Source organism: Amphibalanus amphitrite, unplaced genomic scaffold, assembly GCF_019059575.1.
Source record: "Amphibalanus amphitrite isolate SeventyFive unplaced genomic scaffold, NRLGWU_Aamphi_draft 001117F_arrow, whole genome shotgun sequence".
NCBI lineage: Eukaryota > Metazoa > Arthropoda > Thecostraca > Balanomorpha > Balanidae > Amphibalanus > Amphibalanus amphitrite.
Window position 1 is genome coordinate 44,364 of NW_024882611.1, and position 12,278 is coordinate 56,641.

Consider the following 12,278-nt stretch of genomic DNA (forward strand, 5'->3'; position numbering starts at 1 on the left):
CTGCCGACCTGCCGGCCGTCTATCACCTCAACTGACCGGCCGTCCGTTGGTCGCTAAATCTGACCGGGCGGCCATCGATGCTACCTCTCTGACAGGTCAGCCCGCCTGGAACCGGTCTGAGATAGCCGAACACCGCCGCGGAAGGCGCGGTGACGCGGCACGTCTCGGGCGGTCACATCTGAGCGAGGGGCGGCACTCCGGCCGGTGCAGCGGGGGGGGGGGGGGTTCGGAGGTGACCTGCCCGGTCCAACACACCGGCAGGGCAACCGGTTCACGGCCGGTCGATGCCGGCTGAAAACAGCGCAGCCGGAGAGACCGGCCCCATTGCATTGCGCGCGTACCGTGCGGCCGCCCGCCTCTCCGGAAATGGCCCCTCTGAGGAGCTGGCTGGCGCTGACACTTCTGGTCACCCTGGTAAGTACCGAGCTGGGTGTGAGGTGAGTCCTCCGCTCCCCTCCCCACCCTTGCGACTTCCAATTCCGGTAGATGTCCCGGCCAATCAGGAGCGAGCCGCGCCACCGGGGCATCATAAACGAGATACCCGTGGTCAGCAGATCATCGGCGGTGGTCGGTGTAATCTCATAATCCGCATTGTTGTGTCGACTTTTCCGTGTCATGTGGTGACCCCTGAGTGGGTTTTCTGACCACCAGGTATTCTGGGGGCGGGTCGGGTCACAGGTGCGGGGCTGGGGTCAGCAGCAGGGATCGGGCTCTTATCTAATCGTGGATACCTCGTGCATTGCTGTGGCAGGTAATACCAAAGGTTTGACGCGGACGATTCGATCACTTCCTAGTGCGTTCAGTGCAGTATTTCCGGGAACTTTATAACACTTATAGAAATTACTTGCATAGGCGACTTTGTTCATTACCGAGCATTAACTAATAACTTGCAATGCATATCGCTGTATCTGTTTAATTTTCTTATTCAGAACGCTTAATAGAAAAAGGCAATGGAAATTTGCATAATTAGAATTGAAGTTGCACGTAAGATTGCTGGCTAGTTTTGTCCATTGCAAAGAGCTCCAGTGAAAGAAATCACTCGCTTTTGAACAATCTAATTATATTATGCAGCGTCAAGTCGACCGCTGGACGAAGGAACGAGAACTAGGAATGAGGCCTTGATAACTAAGTTACGACTCACCGAACTGGTGATATATCGCTCCAGATAAAATGATATTGAATTTTTATCTTGTTCAATAGCCAGACTTACCAAGAAAACTTTGAATTATAAGCCAACGACACGTAGAAGTCGACGTCCCCGCAATGCCATCCCAGATTTCTTCCTCAAATATCTCCTTACAATAAACAGGCAAATCAACCAAAAAATACAGCGGCACTATCAACACAGTTTCTACACATGCCGACAAAAAAAAAATCGTGGAATATAATGGGCTATCCGAGGACGACGTCAGGTCGACGGAAAATGACGTCAGAGTGGCAAAGCTATTTTCGGTTATAAAAATTTGCAGAGAGACTCCACAACTCGAATTTAGATGACAGATAAAAATATTTTAGGCAAAAAAGATAGATCAATAGTAAGGTAAACAGTCAATTAACTCCCACTTTGGAATTAACAATGCTGATTTTCACCCACCAAACTTGATAATATATCTTTCATAACAAAAATTGCTACAATCGTTAATGCTGAACAGACCATCGCTTGCTAATTACGGCAAAAATAACATCTATAAATCAAGTTCTTGGTATAAGAACCGCAAGGATGATCAAGTGATGAAAAGCCAGGCGAAGTGACATAAAGACACGGCAAAAGAACGGTTTTATTATTTGACCTTGTTTGACCCACGGACGTATAATTAAACTGGACCCGCAACCACCTCCATTCAGGTGAAGCCGACAAGGCGCCATTTTACGTTGCCAAAAACCCGTGCTCTGAAAGGTCATCGAACCATTACAATTGGAATTGCGTCTAAACGGATGATCGGATCGAGATGCTGGTGGTACCGTTCGATGGGTAATGCCTTGAGGCAGGTGATGATGCATGTCACAGGTCATTCGGTGTCACGTGGCGCATGCCACGTGCCGACAAAGTCGGGAAGGGCAAAAACCTTTAACCCTATAAGTGGCAGGGGGGGTTGTTGTTATCCACCCCTCAGGTTTTTCGGGAATATCTCCGAAACCGCTGAAGCTACGATGCTGAAATTTTCTGACTTTTCCTAAAACTAAATTGGGCACATTCCCTGAAAATTTCAAGTTCATAACTTTACCAGGGGCGGCTCCAGAGCACTGGGAATTGGGGGGTCCTATTCGTGAAGCGAGTCATTTGGGCGAAGATCACGATGCTGCACCAGTTTTACGAACAGTGAATGAAAGGTATCATGTGATAACATATACAAAGTTATTGTGCATCCTCTTTTGACACGTATTTGCTATAATAGGCGGATCCAGGCGTCTAAAAAGGGGGGTTATTTTTTACCTCCCAACAGAGGTGCCCTGACACCGCCTATGCATGACCAATACAATTTTAGTCGTTCTCTCATAAGAAAATTGTAACATAACAAGACCATTGCCACCCTTTTTAGAAACAGTATCAACAAAAACCTTATTTACTATACTTTTTGTGTACCCCCAATCTCAATGATCTGTATCCGCCTATGATTTTTGAAAATGCATATTTTTAGGATCCATGTGAATTCCTGGTTCATTCTCTATCGATCGGCAAAAGTTGCGTTAAGATTGGTTCAGAAACCTGGCCGTGATAAACAGTCTAAAATGTATCTGCAATTTGCCCGTTTTTACCCCCCTCTACCCCCTATTGACATTTTTTAATTTTTTTTTTTTTAGAAATGTAGATCTCGTTGAGCCGAATCGAATGCCGTTTGAATTTTGAAAATCGGCCGGTTAGATCTCGAGATATCAAGGGAGGGGGTCGTAAACAGCCCCCCCCCCCTGCCACTAATGTGGGGTAGCCAGGAGCCTGCCACTAATAGGGTTTTAAGCGACGCTCCAAATTAAACGGTGGGCGGCACAGGTGCCAAATTCACAGGTCACATGTTCCGGTGTTTGACCATTAAGATATGGTATGCTCGGCAGCAGGGGGTGCGGAATGCACGCGCCAGGGTCGAAAAACATGTTTTGAGGATGCATCCTCCGATTCCGGAAAACCTTGACCTAGGCACACCAAATTTGGCACACTGACACTACTGGACGAGCGCTTTAAGGCGCTGTGCAAATAGATTTGCTGGGGTACACGGTGCACGTGCTGTGCACGTGCAAACCTTTTGATGTTGCACTCTGTGACACATATACGGGCAGAGCGGGTAGCGCTAGCAAGCTCAAAGTGCCAAATTTACACAGGCCACCCAGAATGCATTCCAGCATAGTTATTGAGCATATCTATCTCCTGGTGGACCCCAAAGGTGCGCTCTGCACGTGCAAAAAATTATCCGCGCCGGGCGGTGGGGATGCTTGGACACCCCATGTAGGTTTATGTAAATATCTCGAAAACGGCGTTGTGGAGCGCCGCCGTTTTTAGCACACCCTTTCATGAATCTTTTTCACACATGCTGCATAACTTTCAGACCCAGGTCACTCAAGGTTAGGTCACCAGGTTACGTCCAAGTGGCCTTACCTTAGGAAAAGTTATAATGCCTGTCATAGCTACACAGACTGAACAATCGATCTAAAACGTTGGCGGCGATTACTAAGAGCACCATATAGGTATACGTAAAGTATCTTATCCATAGTAAAGTATCAATTATCCATAGTAAAGTAGCTTATCCATAGTAGGTGTCAACCACCACTGATGGCGTTGTAACATGTTATGAAGGCACTAAAACTATAACTTTTAAACTGAATGCTTAATTCGAAATCAGCTCCAAAAACTGTCCTAGAAACATGTAAAACTCGAAAAGGTGAACCAAGGTCATTAAAGGTCAGTGACCTTGACCTCATTTTCACGTGACCTTGACACCCACCATATCGCATGTGACCAACATCATATCACATGTTTGAACGCTTGAAACCACGAAAAGACAGCAAACGCGCGGCTAGTGCGCGCCGACGTACGCCGAATCACGATTCCTGCCAAACGTGGCCTCGTAATAATAACTTAATATCATGTGGTGGCCTGGGCCGGTGACCGCGGCCAAGAAGAAATGGCTCTTACTTGACTGAGTAGCGGGAGATCAGCATCTGATATTAAGTTATTATTACGAGGCCACGTTTGGCCGGAATCGTGATTCGGCGTACGTCGGCGCGCACTAGCCGCGCGTTTGCTGTCTTTTCGTGGTTTCAAGCGTTCAAACATGTGATATGATGTTGATTGTTAGTCACATGCAATATGGTGGGTGTCAAGGTCACGTGAAAGTAAGGTCAAGATCACTGACCTTTAATGACCTTGGCTCACCTTTTCGAGTTTTACATGTTTCTAGGACAGTTTTTGGAGCTGATTTCGAATTTAGCATTCAGTTTAACATTTAAGAAGTTATAGTTTTAGTGCCTTCGTAACATGTTACGACGCCATCAGTGGTGGTTGACACCTACTATGGATAAGCTAGTTTACTATGGATAATTGATACTTCACTATGGATAAGATACTTTACGTATACCTATATGGTGCTCTTAGTAATCGCCGCCAACGTTTTAGACCGATTGTTCAGTCTATGTAGCTATGACAGGCATTATAACTTTTCCTAAGGTAAGGCCACTTGGACGTAACCTGGTGACCTAGCCTTGAGTGACCTGGGTCTGAAAGTTATGCAGCATGTGTGAAAAAGATTCATGAAAGGGTGTGCTAAAAACGGCGGCGCTCCACAACGCCGTTTTCGAGATATTTACATAAACCTACATGGGGTGTCCAAGCATCCCCACCGCCCGGCGCGGATAATTTTTTGCACGTGCAGAGCGCACCTTTGGGGTCCACCAGGTGATAGATATGCTCAATAACTATGCTGGAATGCATTCTGGGTGGCCTGTGTAAATTTGGCACTTTGAGCTTGCTAGCGCTACCCGCTCTGCCCGTATATGTGACACAGAGTGCAACATCAAAAGGCTTGCACGTGCACAGCACGTGCACCGTGTACCCCAGCACATCTATTTGAACAGCGCCTTAAAGCGCTCGTCCAGTAGTGTCAGTGTGCCAAATTTGGTGTGCCTAGGACAAGGTTTTCCGGAATCGGAGGATGCATCCTCAAAACATGTTTTTCGCCCCTGGCGCGTGCATTCCGCACCCCCTGCTGCCGAGCATGCCACATGTTAATGATCAAACACCGGGACATGTGACCTGTGAATTTGGCACCTGTGCCGCCCACCGTTTAATTTGGAGCGTCGCTTAAAGGTTTTTGCCCTTCCCGACTTTGTCGGCACGTGGCACGCGCCACGTGACACCGAATGACCTGTGACATGCATCATCCCCTGCCTCAAGGCATTACTCATCGAACGGTACCACCAGCATCTCGATCCGATCATCCGTTTAGACGCAATTCCAATTGTAATGGTTCGATGACCTTTCAGAGCACGGGTTTTTGGCAACGTAAAATGGCGCCTTGTCGGCTTCACTATCTTCCATAGGAGGTCCATTGAGATCGTCAGTATAGGGGGGGGTCGAACGGACCCCCCCCATGGTTTTTCGCGAATAACTCGCGTAAAAAGCGGCCGGTCGCGACGAAAATTTCAGTACCCTCGCGTTAATCAATTTTACACCTACCCTAAAAATTTCATGACCCTGACCCCAATGACCTTTGACCTGTGACCTACTTTTCGAGACCATGTTTGGCGGAATCGCGATTCGGCATATGTCAGCTCGCATTAGCCGCGCGTTTGCAGTCTTTTCGTGGTTTCAAGTGTTCAAACATGTGATATGATGTTGCCCCCATGCATTAGGGTGGGTGTCAAGGTCAACTTAAGGTCAGGTCAGGTCATTGACCTTTGGTGACCTCGGTTCACTTTTTCGAGTTTTACATGTTTCTAGGCCAGTTTTTGGAGCTGAATTCGAATTTAGCAACCATATGAACATTTACGAAGTAGTTTTGGTGCCTTCGTAACATGTTACGAAGCTGTCAGAGGCGGTTGACACCTACTAGGAATACCCGGCAGGACCCCTACTGGTTGACCTGACCTGACCTGACCCGACCTGGACTAAATGCATAAAGACATCATCTGTGATCAAAACTAACATGATATTCGTGATCAGCTCCCCGAAAAAACCCATAGCAACCACACTTTACGACGTTCTAACAGGTCCCGATTTTCCCGCCTTCGGGGTCATTGACCTGACCTGCAAGGTCAACCAATGACCTAGGACCTTGAAATTAGGTATCATCGGCTTCCTCTCGTCACGGGCAACACGCTCGTTTTTTCCGCGAAGCTCTAGCTCGATCAGGGGCGAAACGGCAAGGGGGGTCCAACGGACCCCCCCCCCCCCCCTTATACGTTCGCGGCTGGAAAAACACCAATACGGGCGAGGGTTAACTCGATCTGACCTTGACGTGACCTCAGTTTTAGCTGACCCCAAAGGTCATCGACCTCACAAATTAATGTGAATGCCATGGATAACATCAACTACAATGTTCATGTTATACGTAAATGTCAATACGACCAGACATAATCCGTAACACTGCAAAACAAATTTTTTGATATTTTGACCTCTTGTGAGATGACTTTTTATCTGAGCTACATATTTGACCGATTTAGTTGCGGTACTTTTTGTAGGGTAGCTTCATTCCTTCTTCCAAGTATTGGACTATTCTCGATACATGTGGGTGACCCCTTGTGCTCGTGCCATGTGCAAAACGAAGAGGTGTCAGTTTTGTAACAATTACGATGAATCGGTAACTACTGGACCCATTGCGCTGAAATTTGGCAGGTAGGTAGGCAGAGGCACCCACTAGGCAATGTATTTCCATGTGCCACAGTTGGGGTGCTGCTGCACGTGCGCACGTGCAGGGTTCGATTCTAAATCTCGAGAGCGGCTGAACCGATTGTGCTCAAATTTGATACACGATTGGGGTTAGGTTAGTAGGGTGCCGTGCAAAAGTCGGTCGGGACCCAGTTGGCACGTGCGCACGTGCAGGGTGCCGCTTCCAGATCTCGAGATCGGCTGGGCGCGCGATAGCGTAATCACAAAAAGTTACTAACCCCACTCTGACCGAATCCATTTCATTTCAGATCGGATGTGAGGCAGCACCGAGAGAGGAGGTCGCAGACACAGCGTCCCTGAAGGAGCAGGAGCCCCAGGTGCAGCTGAGGGAGAGCAGCACAACTCCAAAGAATGAGACAGAGGAGGAAGAGGAAGAAGGGCCGGGGTTCACCGAGCGAGTCCCCATCTCCTGGCTGAGGCCGGTGATCCCCGATGATGAGTTCGAGAGGCGCGCGTCACCGCTCGTTCGAGATTCTCTGCTAGCCGAGGACCTGGACATGGCTGAGTTCTCTGGTCAAGGAGAGGACGTCCAAGGGGAGTCCTCTCAGAGTGAATCTCCACCGTCGTCCGGTGAAAACTTCCATAGCGAAGACGCGCTTATTTTGAGTGCTGAAGCCCATAAGGATGCTACGCCGTCCGCGGACGGTTATTATATGAAGGCACCTTCACACAGTCCTCTGGATTTGGATACTCCCTCCTCCACGTCTCCCCACACTCCTCAGGATGAAGTCACCCCTTCCTCCGTGTCTCCTGAGGAGGAGGAGGTCACTGAGAGCCCCGGCGAGGAGGAAACTGCCACTCGGGCCATCCCGGAGGACTGGAAGCCCGACCTGCCGGCGCCGGAGACGGAGGAGAACGCGGAGGACGAGGAGGGTTTCGTGGGTCGCGAGCCGCCGCCACCTCCCAGTGAGACCAAGCTGTGGGTCACCCCGGCCAAGCTGGCCACCATGCCCGTCGTCCAGGTGGACAAAGACACTGATTGTGAGTAGACCCGTCTCTCTACCAGGACAGTAGCGTGCAGGACTCCCAGCAGCCTTTCGCTCTCACTTGAATTCCATAGGTTGGCCGTTAGGGTGCTGCTTTTTGGCTTATGTCCGCTTGGAAATTTGACATGCTTTACATGTTCAGACACATAGAAAGTTGAGCCAAGAAACGTCTATTGCCTTTTGGTCTCAGAAAACCCGCTTTTAGAGCCTATAGTTCGCAAAGTAACGTTATTTACGGATTTCTTGTGCTGCTATGCAACACATGTTGCGCAACCAATGCTTACATTGAATGCATTCAAAAATAAAGTTGCTCTAGATATCCATTTAGACGTACTTGTTCATAATAACCAACACCTTGATGCATGTTCATCAGTGGCCGACTTCGGGAAGTTCAGACTGGCGGACGGTGTCAAAGCAAAGTTCGCTTCACCAGAGTTTCCGGACGAATACCCACGCTACGTTTGGAACACATGGCAGTTCCTGGTGAGTTTGAACCATACACTTACCCAGCCACTAGGCACCACGTAGCGTTTGATGGTTGTCGGTCAATTTTTTTTCGAGCATTTTCGTCCAGAACAAAAAAAAATGTTAGAAACAACTTCTTAGAAAACGATAGTTGCTTCTGCTCTTACAGCATGCAGTTGTTGCCCGGTAGCTAGATCCAACTGGAGAATGCTACCGGCCTGACACCAGTGTTTAACACCAGTGTCTGACATCAACCTATTTCCCCCCTCTGTCGGTGTCCACAGGCAGCCGAGGGCGGCGGACCGCTGCGCCTCAGCTGTGGCGTCGTCGACCTGGGTCTCGGTGACACGGTGCGGGTGCATCCCGAGGGCGGCGAAAACTTCACCTTCCACAGCTACGACTTCCGGATCGAGGTGTACGCGGCCAGCGCGATGCTGGTGGAGCTGCGCTCGGACCGACAGGACAGCGGTCGTCTGCAGTGCACGGTCCGCGCCGGGCCGGTGGACGCCACGGAGGAGGCCGAGACGGCAGAGGAGGAGGTCGAGGAGTTCCCGGCCGACCTGAAGAAGGTCGACCTCAACTACGCCGAGTGCGGGAAGACCAAGTTCAGCACCAGGATTGTCGGGGGTACCGAGCCGCCCGCACACGCCTTCCCCTGGCTCGTGAGTGCGGAGACGTTAAAAAGATGGGGCAAACGGAGCTAAAGGAGGGGAATCCGGAACTTCATGTTCATGGACAGAGCCTTCTTTGGTCAGTTTTCTGGGTGGACATGAGTGGCTTATCAGAATCTATTCGAGCTCACCGGTCGGTATACGAAGAATAGGGTATAATAATAGGGTATAGGGTATAATAAGAATAGGGTATTGGGTATGACTAGATGTAGCCGTACTGTTTTGCCGTTGATTATGTTCAACCACTTCTTTCTAAATGACGAAACTATAAACTTTACCATATGCACAGTGTTTCTTTTTTGTTAGCCTCTTTCTTTTTGACATGTTTAAATTATTCATTTATTCATAAATTATTCATTTAAACACTTTTCTTTTTTAGCTACAAGGAAATTATTCCAAGCCCATGCCATACAGCAAACAGTGAAGATGAGTCGTGGCCCTGGCCCTGATGTGCGGCTGAACAATTTAACATGCCCTGTGTGGTTTCTCAGGTTGCCTTGCAGACCCGTAAAAGAAAGAAGCAGTTCTGTGGAGGCACCATCATCAACGAGCGATTCATTCTGACAGCAGCGCACTGTGTGGATAGGTAAGTTGGTTGTTGGCAAATTCGACTTGGAGGAAATACAATGCAATGAATGAGAACAATCATGTTCATTTCTCGTATTGTCATGCTGCAAGTGCATGGGTCACTTTTCAATTTACTCCTCTAGCTCGACAAAGTTGACAAAGCTCCTCTAGCTTGACAACTTCCTATAGAAGTTAAGAAAGCGAGATTAAATGTTATTGCTTACTTCCTTCCAGACGCAAACCCACAGGATTGGCCATTGCAGTGGCGAAACATAAGCGCAGGGACGACCCGACGGAGAAGATCTTCAATGTCAAGAACATCAAAATACACGAGAAGTACAACAGGGCGACTCAGGATCGAGATATTGCCATAATAGAGTGAGTAACTACCGATCGGCCCATGGGCAAGCCATAGTCCATGGAGTAGCTAAACACCGATAGCTTGACTGCTAGCAATCAACAAGATCATGAAGACCTCAGCGGCAACGACGGTCTCATGCTTCGCATGCTGCTGATGCTGCCGATTGCCTACTGTAGTTACTTATATGTGGTCTGTGCTATAATTGCTTAAAGACCAGAATGGACAGGTCGACGTTTGTCGGGTACCGTTGCTACCGACAGGTAACTCTGTTGATGGCAGTATGAGCAACTATGTCCTCTGTCAACAGGTTGACCCGGTCACTCCGATCAATGATCGCCGACGAGAGGGGCTGGGTTCGCCCAATCTGTCTCCCGAGAAAGACGTGTCGCTCCGAGAACAACTGCTACACGGCCCGCTCGGCGATCCTGGCCGGCTGGGGGCTGCTCGACTCCACCTTTTTCGAGGGACCTGCCACTGTGCAGTACGTCAAGGTGCCCGTACTGAGCAACAACCAGTGCCAGGAGAACTACGCTAAGGATCGGATCGGCATCACGAGGAGGATGGTGTGCGCCGGCTACCCGGACGGCGGCAAGGACAGCTGCCAGGTATGACCGAGTACCGGACACGTTGTCATCATCAGACGTAAAGTAAACGTCAAACGATATAGGCTAAATAAATGTGAGGATTGAGGAAGCATGTGAAGCTTGTTTAATTGCTGACTTCACGTAACACTTCTACGGCTTCGTAAAAGCACTGTTCGTTACTCCTTAACTCCGTTTAACCTTCGAACTTCTATTTAACATTGTCCTAGCCATTGTCCTACCGACTTAGCGAGCGTTGGCCCATCTCTGACGGCAGGGGACAGGGCTACTCGGTGTCCTGATTTCTGACTCGTTTCCTCTCTGTGAACAGTTCTGACGCACGTTTCCTCTCTGCGCCGGCAGGGTGACAGCGGCGGTCCGATGGCGGTCGTCAGTGCTGATGAGGTCTACACGCTGGCCGGTGTGGTCAGTTTCGGCAAAGGCTGTGCGCTGCCCGGCTACCCGGGAGTCTACGTCAGAGTGTCCGGTGAGTGGCTCGCAAGTCTATACATTGGTACACTTCTACAACACTTCGATGCAACAGATACAACACTTTTCGGCGCGTCCCTACACCAATTCTAGTCGAGAGTCTCTGACGACTCTAATGCCTTGCCTTCGGCAACTTTGTTCACGAATCTGTGGATGAGATGCTGAGAAGCTAGCAAATATCAGGTGGTTTTAAATAGTCTCGTCTAAAAAAAAAATTGTACTTGCTCATCTTTTCGCCGCTTATAACATAGACCTAGACCTCTGTATGTGACTCAGAAAAAGCATGATGTTCAAGGCTGAATTACAGTATAGCTTGTTGTATATTTGACCGGTCACAATGGGAAGTTCCCAGCATTATAGCTGCTAGAGGCGCTCAAGTGCGTTATCGGCCGCCCGACTCTCTTCGTCTGTCGTTGGAACGACCTTGCCGTTGATCACCTCTCACACAGAACTAACTCCCCCGCCGTCTGTTTTCGCAGAGTTCACAGACTGGATCCGAGACAACACGCGGCTCTGAGTGCCGGTCCGGCTCCGGCAGCAGCGCAAAATTCCAGAGGCGATTGGGCCCACGTCTGGAGCTGGCTAAATGTGGCGGCTGAAAACGCACGTCACTCAAGCTCGACTAGTTGCAGTCGTCATTTCCGCTGGACTGGTGCTAGACTTTGAGTTGTTCCTGCAGCGAGCTGCGTGTGTGCTAAGTGCTAACTATCGACAATTTTAGCATGTTGTAGTTGTGCTAAGGATGCTGCAAGAGAATTGGCTGTTTTTAAGATGCAGCAGAAGGTTGTGATGGCATTAGGCATTCAACATGTGATCACTAACATCATAACATGGGCGTGTTTTTAGCAATACATGTACTCAACTGGGTTTATTATAATCAATCCCACAATTGTATGAGATGTATGTAATAGAGATGTCAATCGGATACCAACTTTTTGGTATACCGATACCAAACCGATACCAACTTGGTATTTGGTATTGCAATCGTAATGTGTTTGGTATTTTGTTGGTATCATAAGCCCTCACTTATGTATAAGAGGCTAAGAAATCGGTAAAAAGTTGGTATTTCCCTCAGTTTCCCAAGTTCGTTTGGTTTCGGTATTTTCCCGTGGTTTTGGTTGGTATTTGGTTTGCAGTATCGGTATTCCGATTTTCCGTAATTGACATCACTAGTATGTAATGCATCACTGTTAATCTAATAAGTGTTGGCTTGAAGTGATTGAATCAATCGATGACTATTGTTAACACTTTTTCAAACCATATGAAAGGACCTAAAATAAA

General features: G+C 48.6%; 1 protein-coding gene across 1 annotated transcript; it reads left to right on the top strand.

The window, feature by feature from the left end:
* Positions 1–256: 256 nt before the first annotated feature.
* On the top strand, positions 257–11,999 carry LOC122370276. Its single transcript, XM_043345742.1, has 9 exons — positions 257–414; positions 7,126–7,858; positions 8,237–8,346; positions 8,613–8,990; positions 9,491–9,585; positions 9,801–9,944; positions 10,235–10,532; positions 10,872–10,995; positions 11,477–11,999. Exons 1-9 carry the CDS (start codon positions 367–369, stop codon positions 11,512–11,514), a joined length of 1,968 nt encoding a protein of 655 aa, XP_043201677.1. The 5' UTR covers positions 257–366; the 3' UTR covers positions 11,515–11,999.
* Positions 12,000–12,278: the final 279 nt, after the last annotated feature.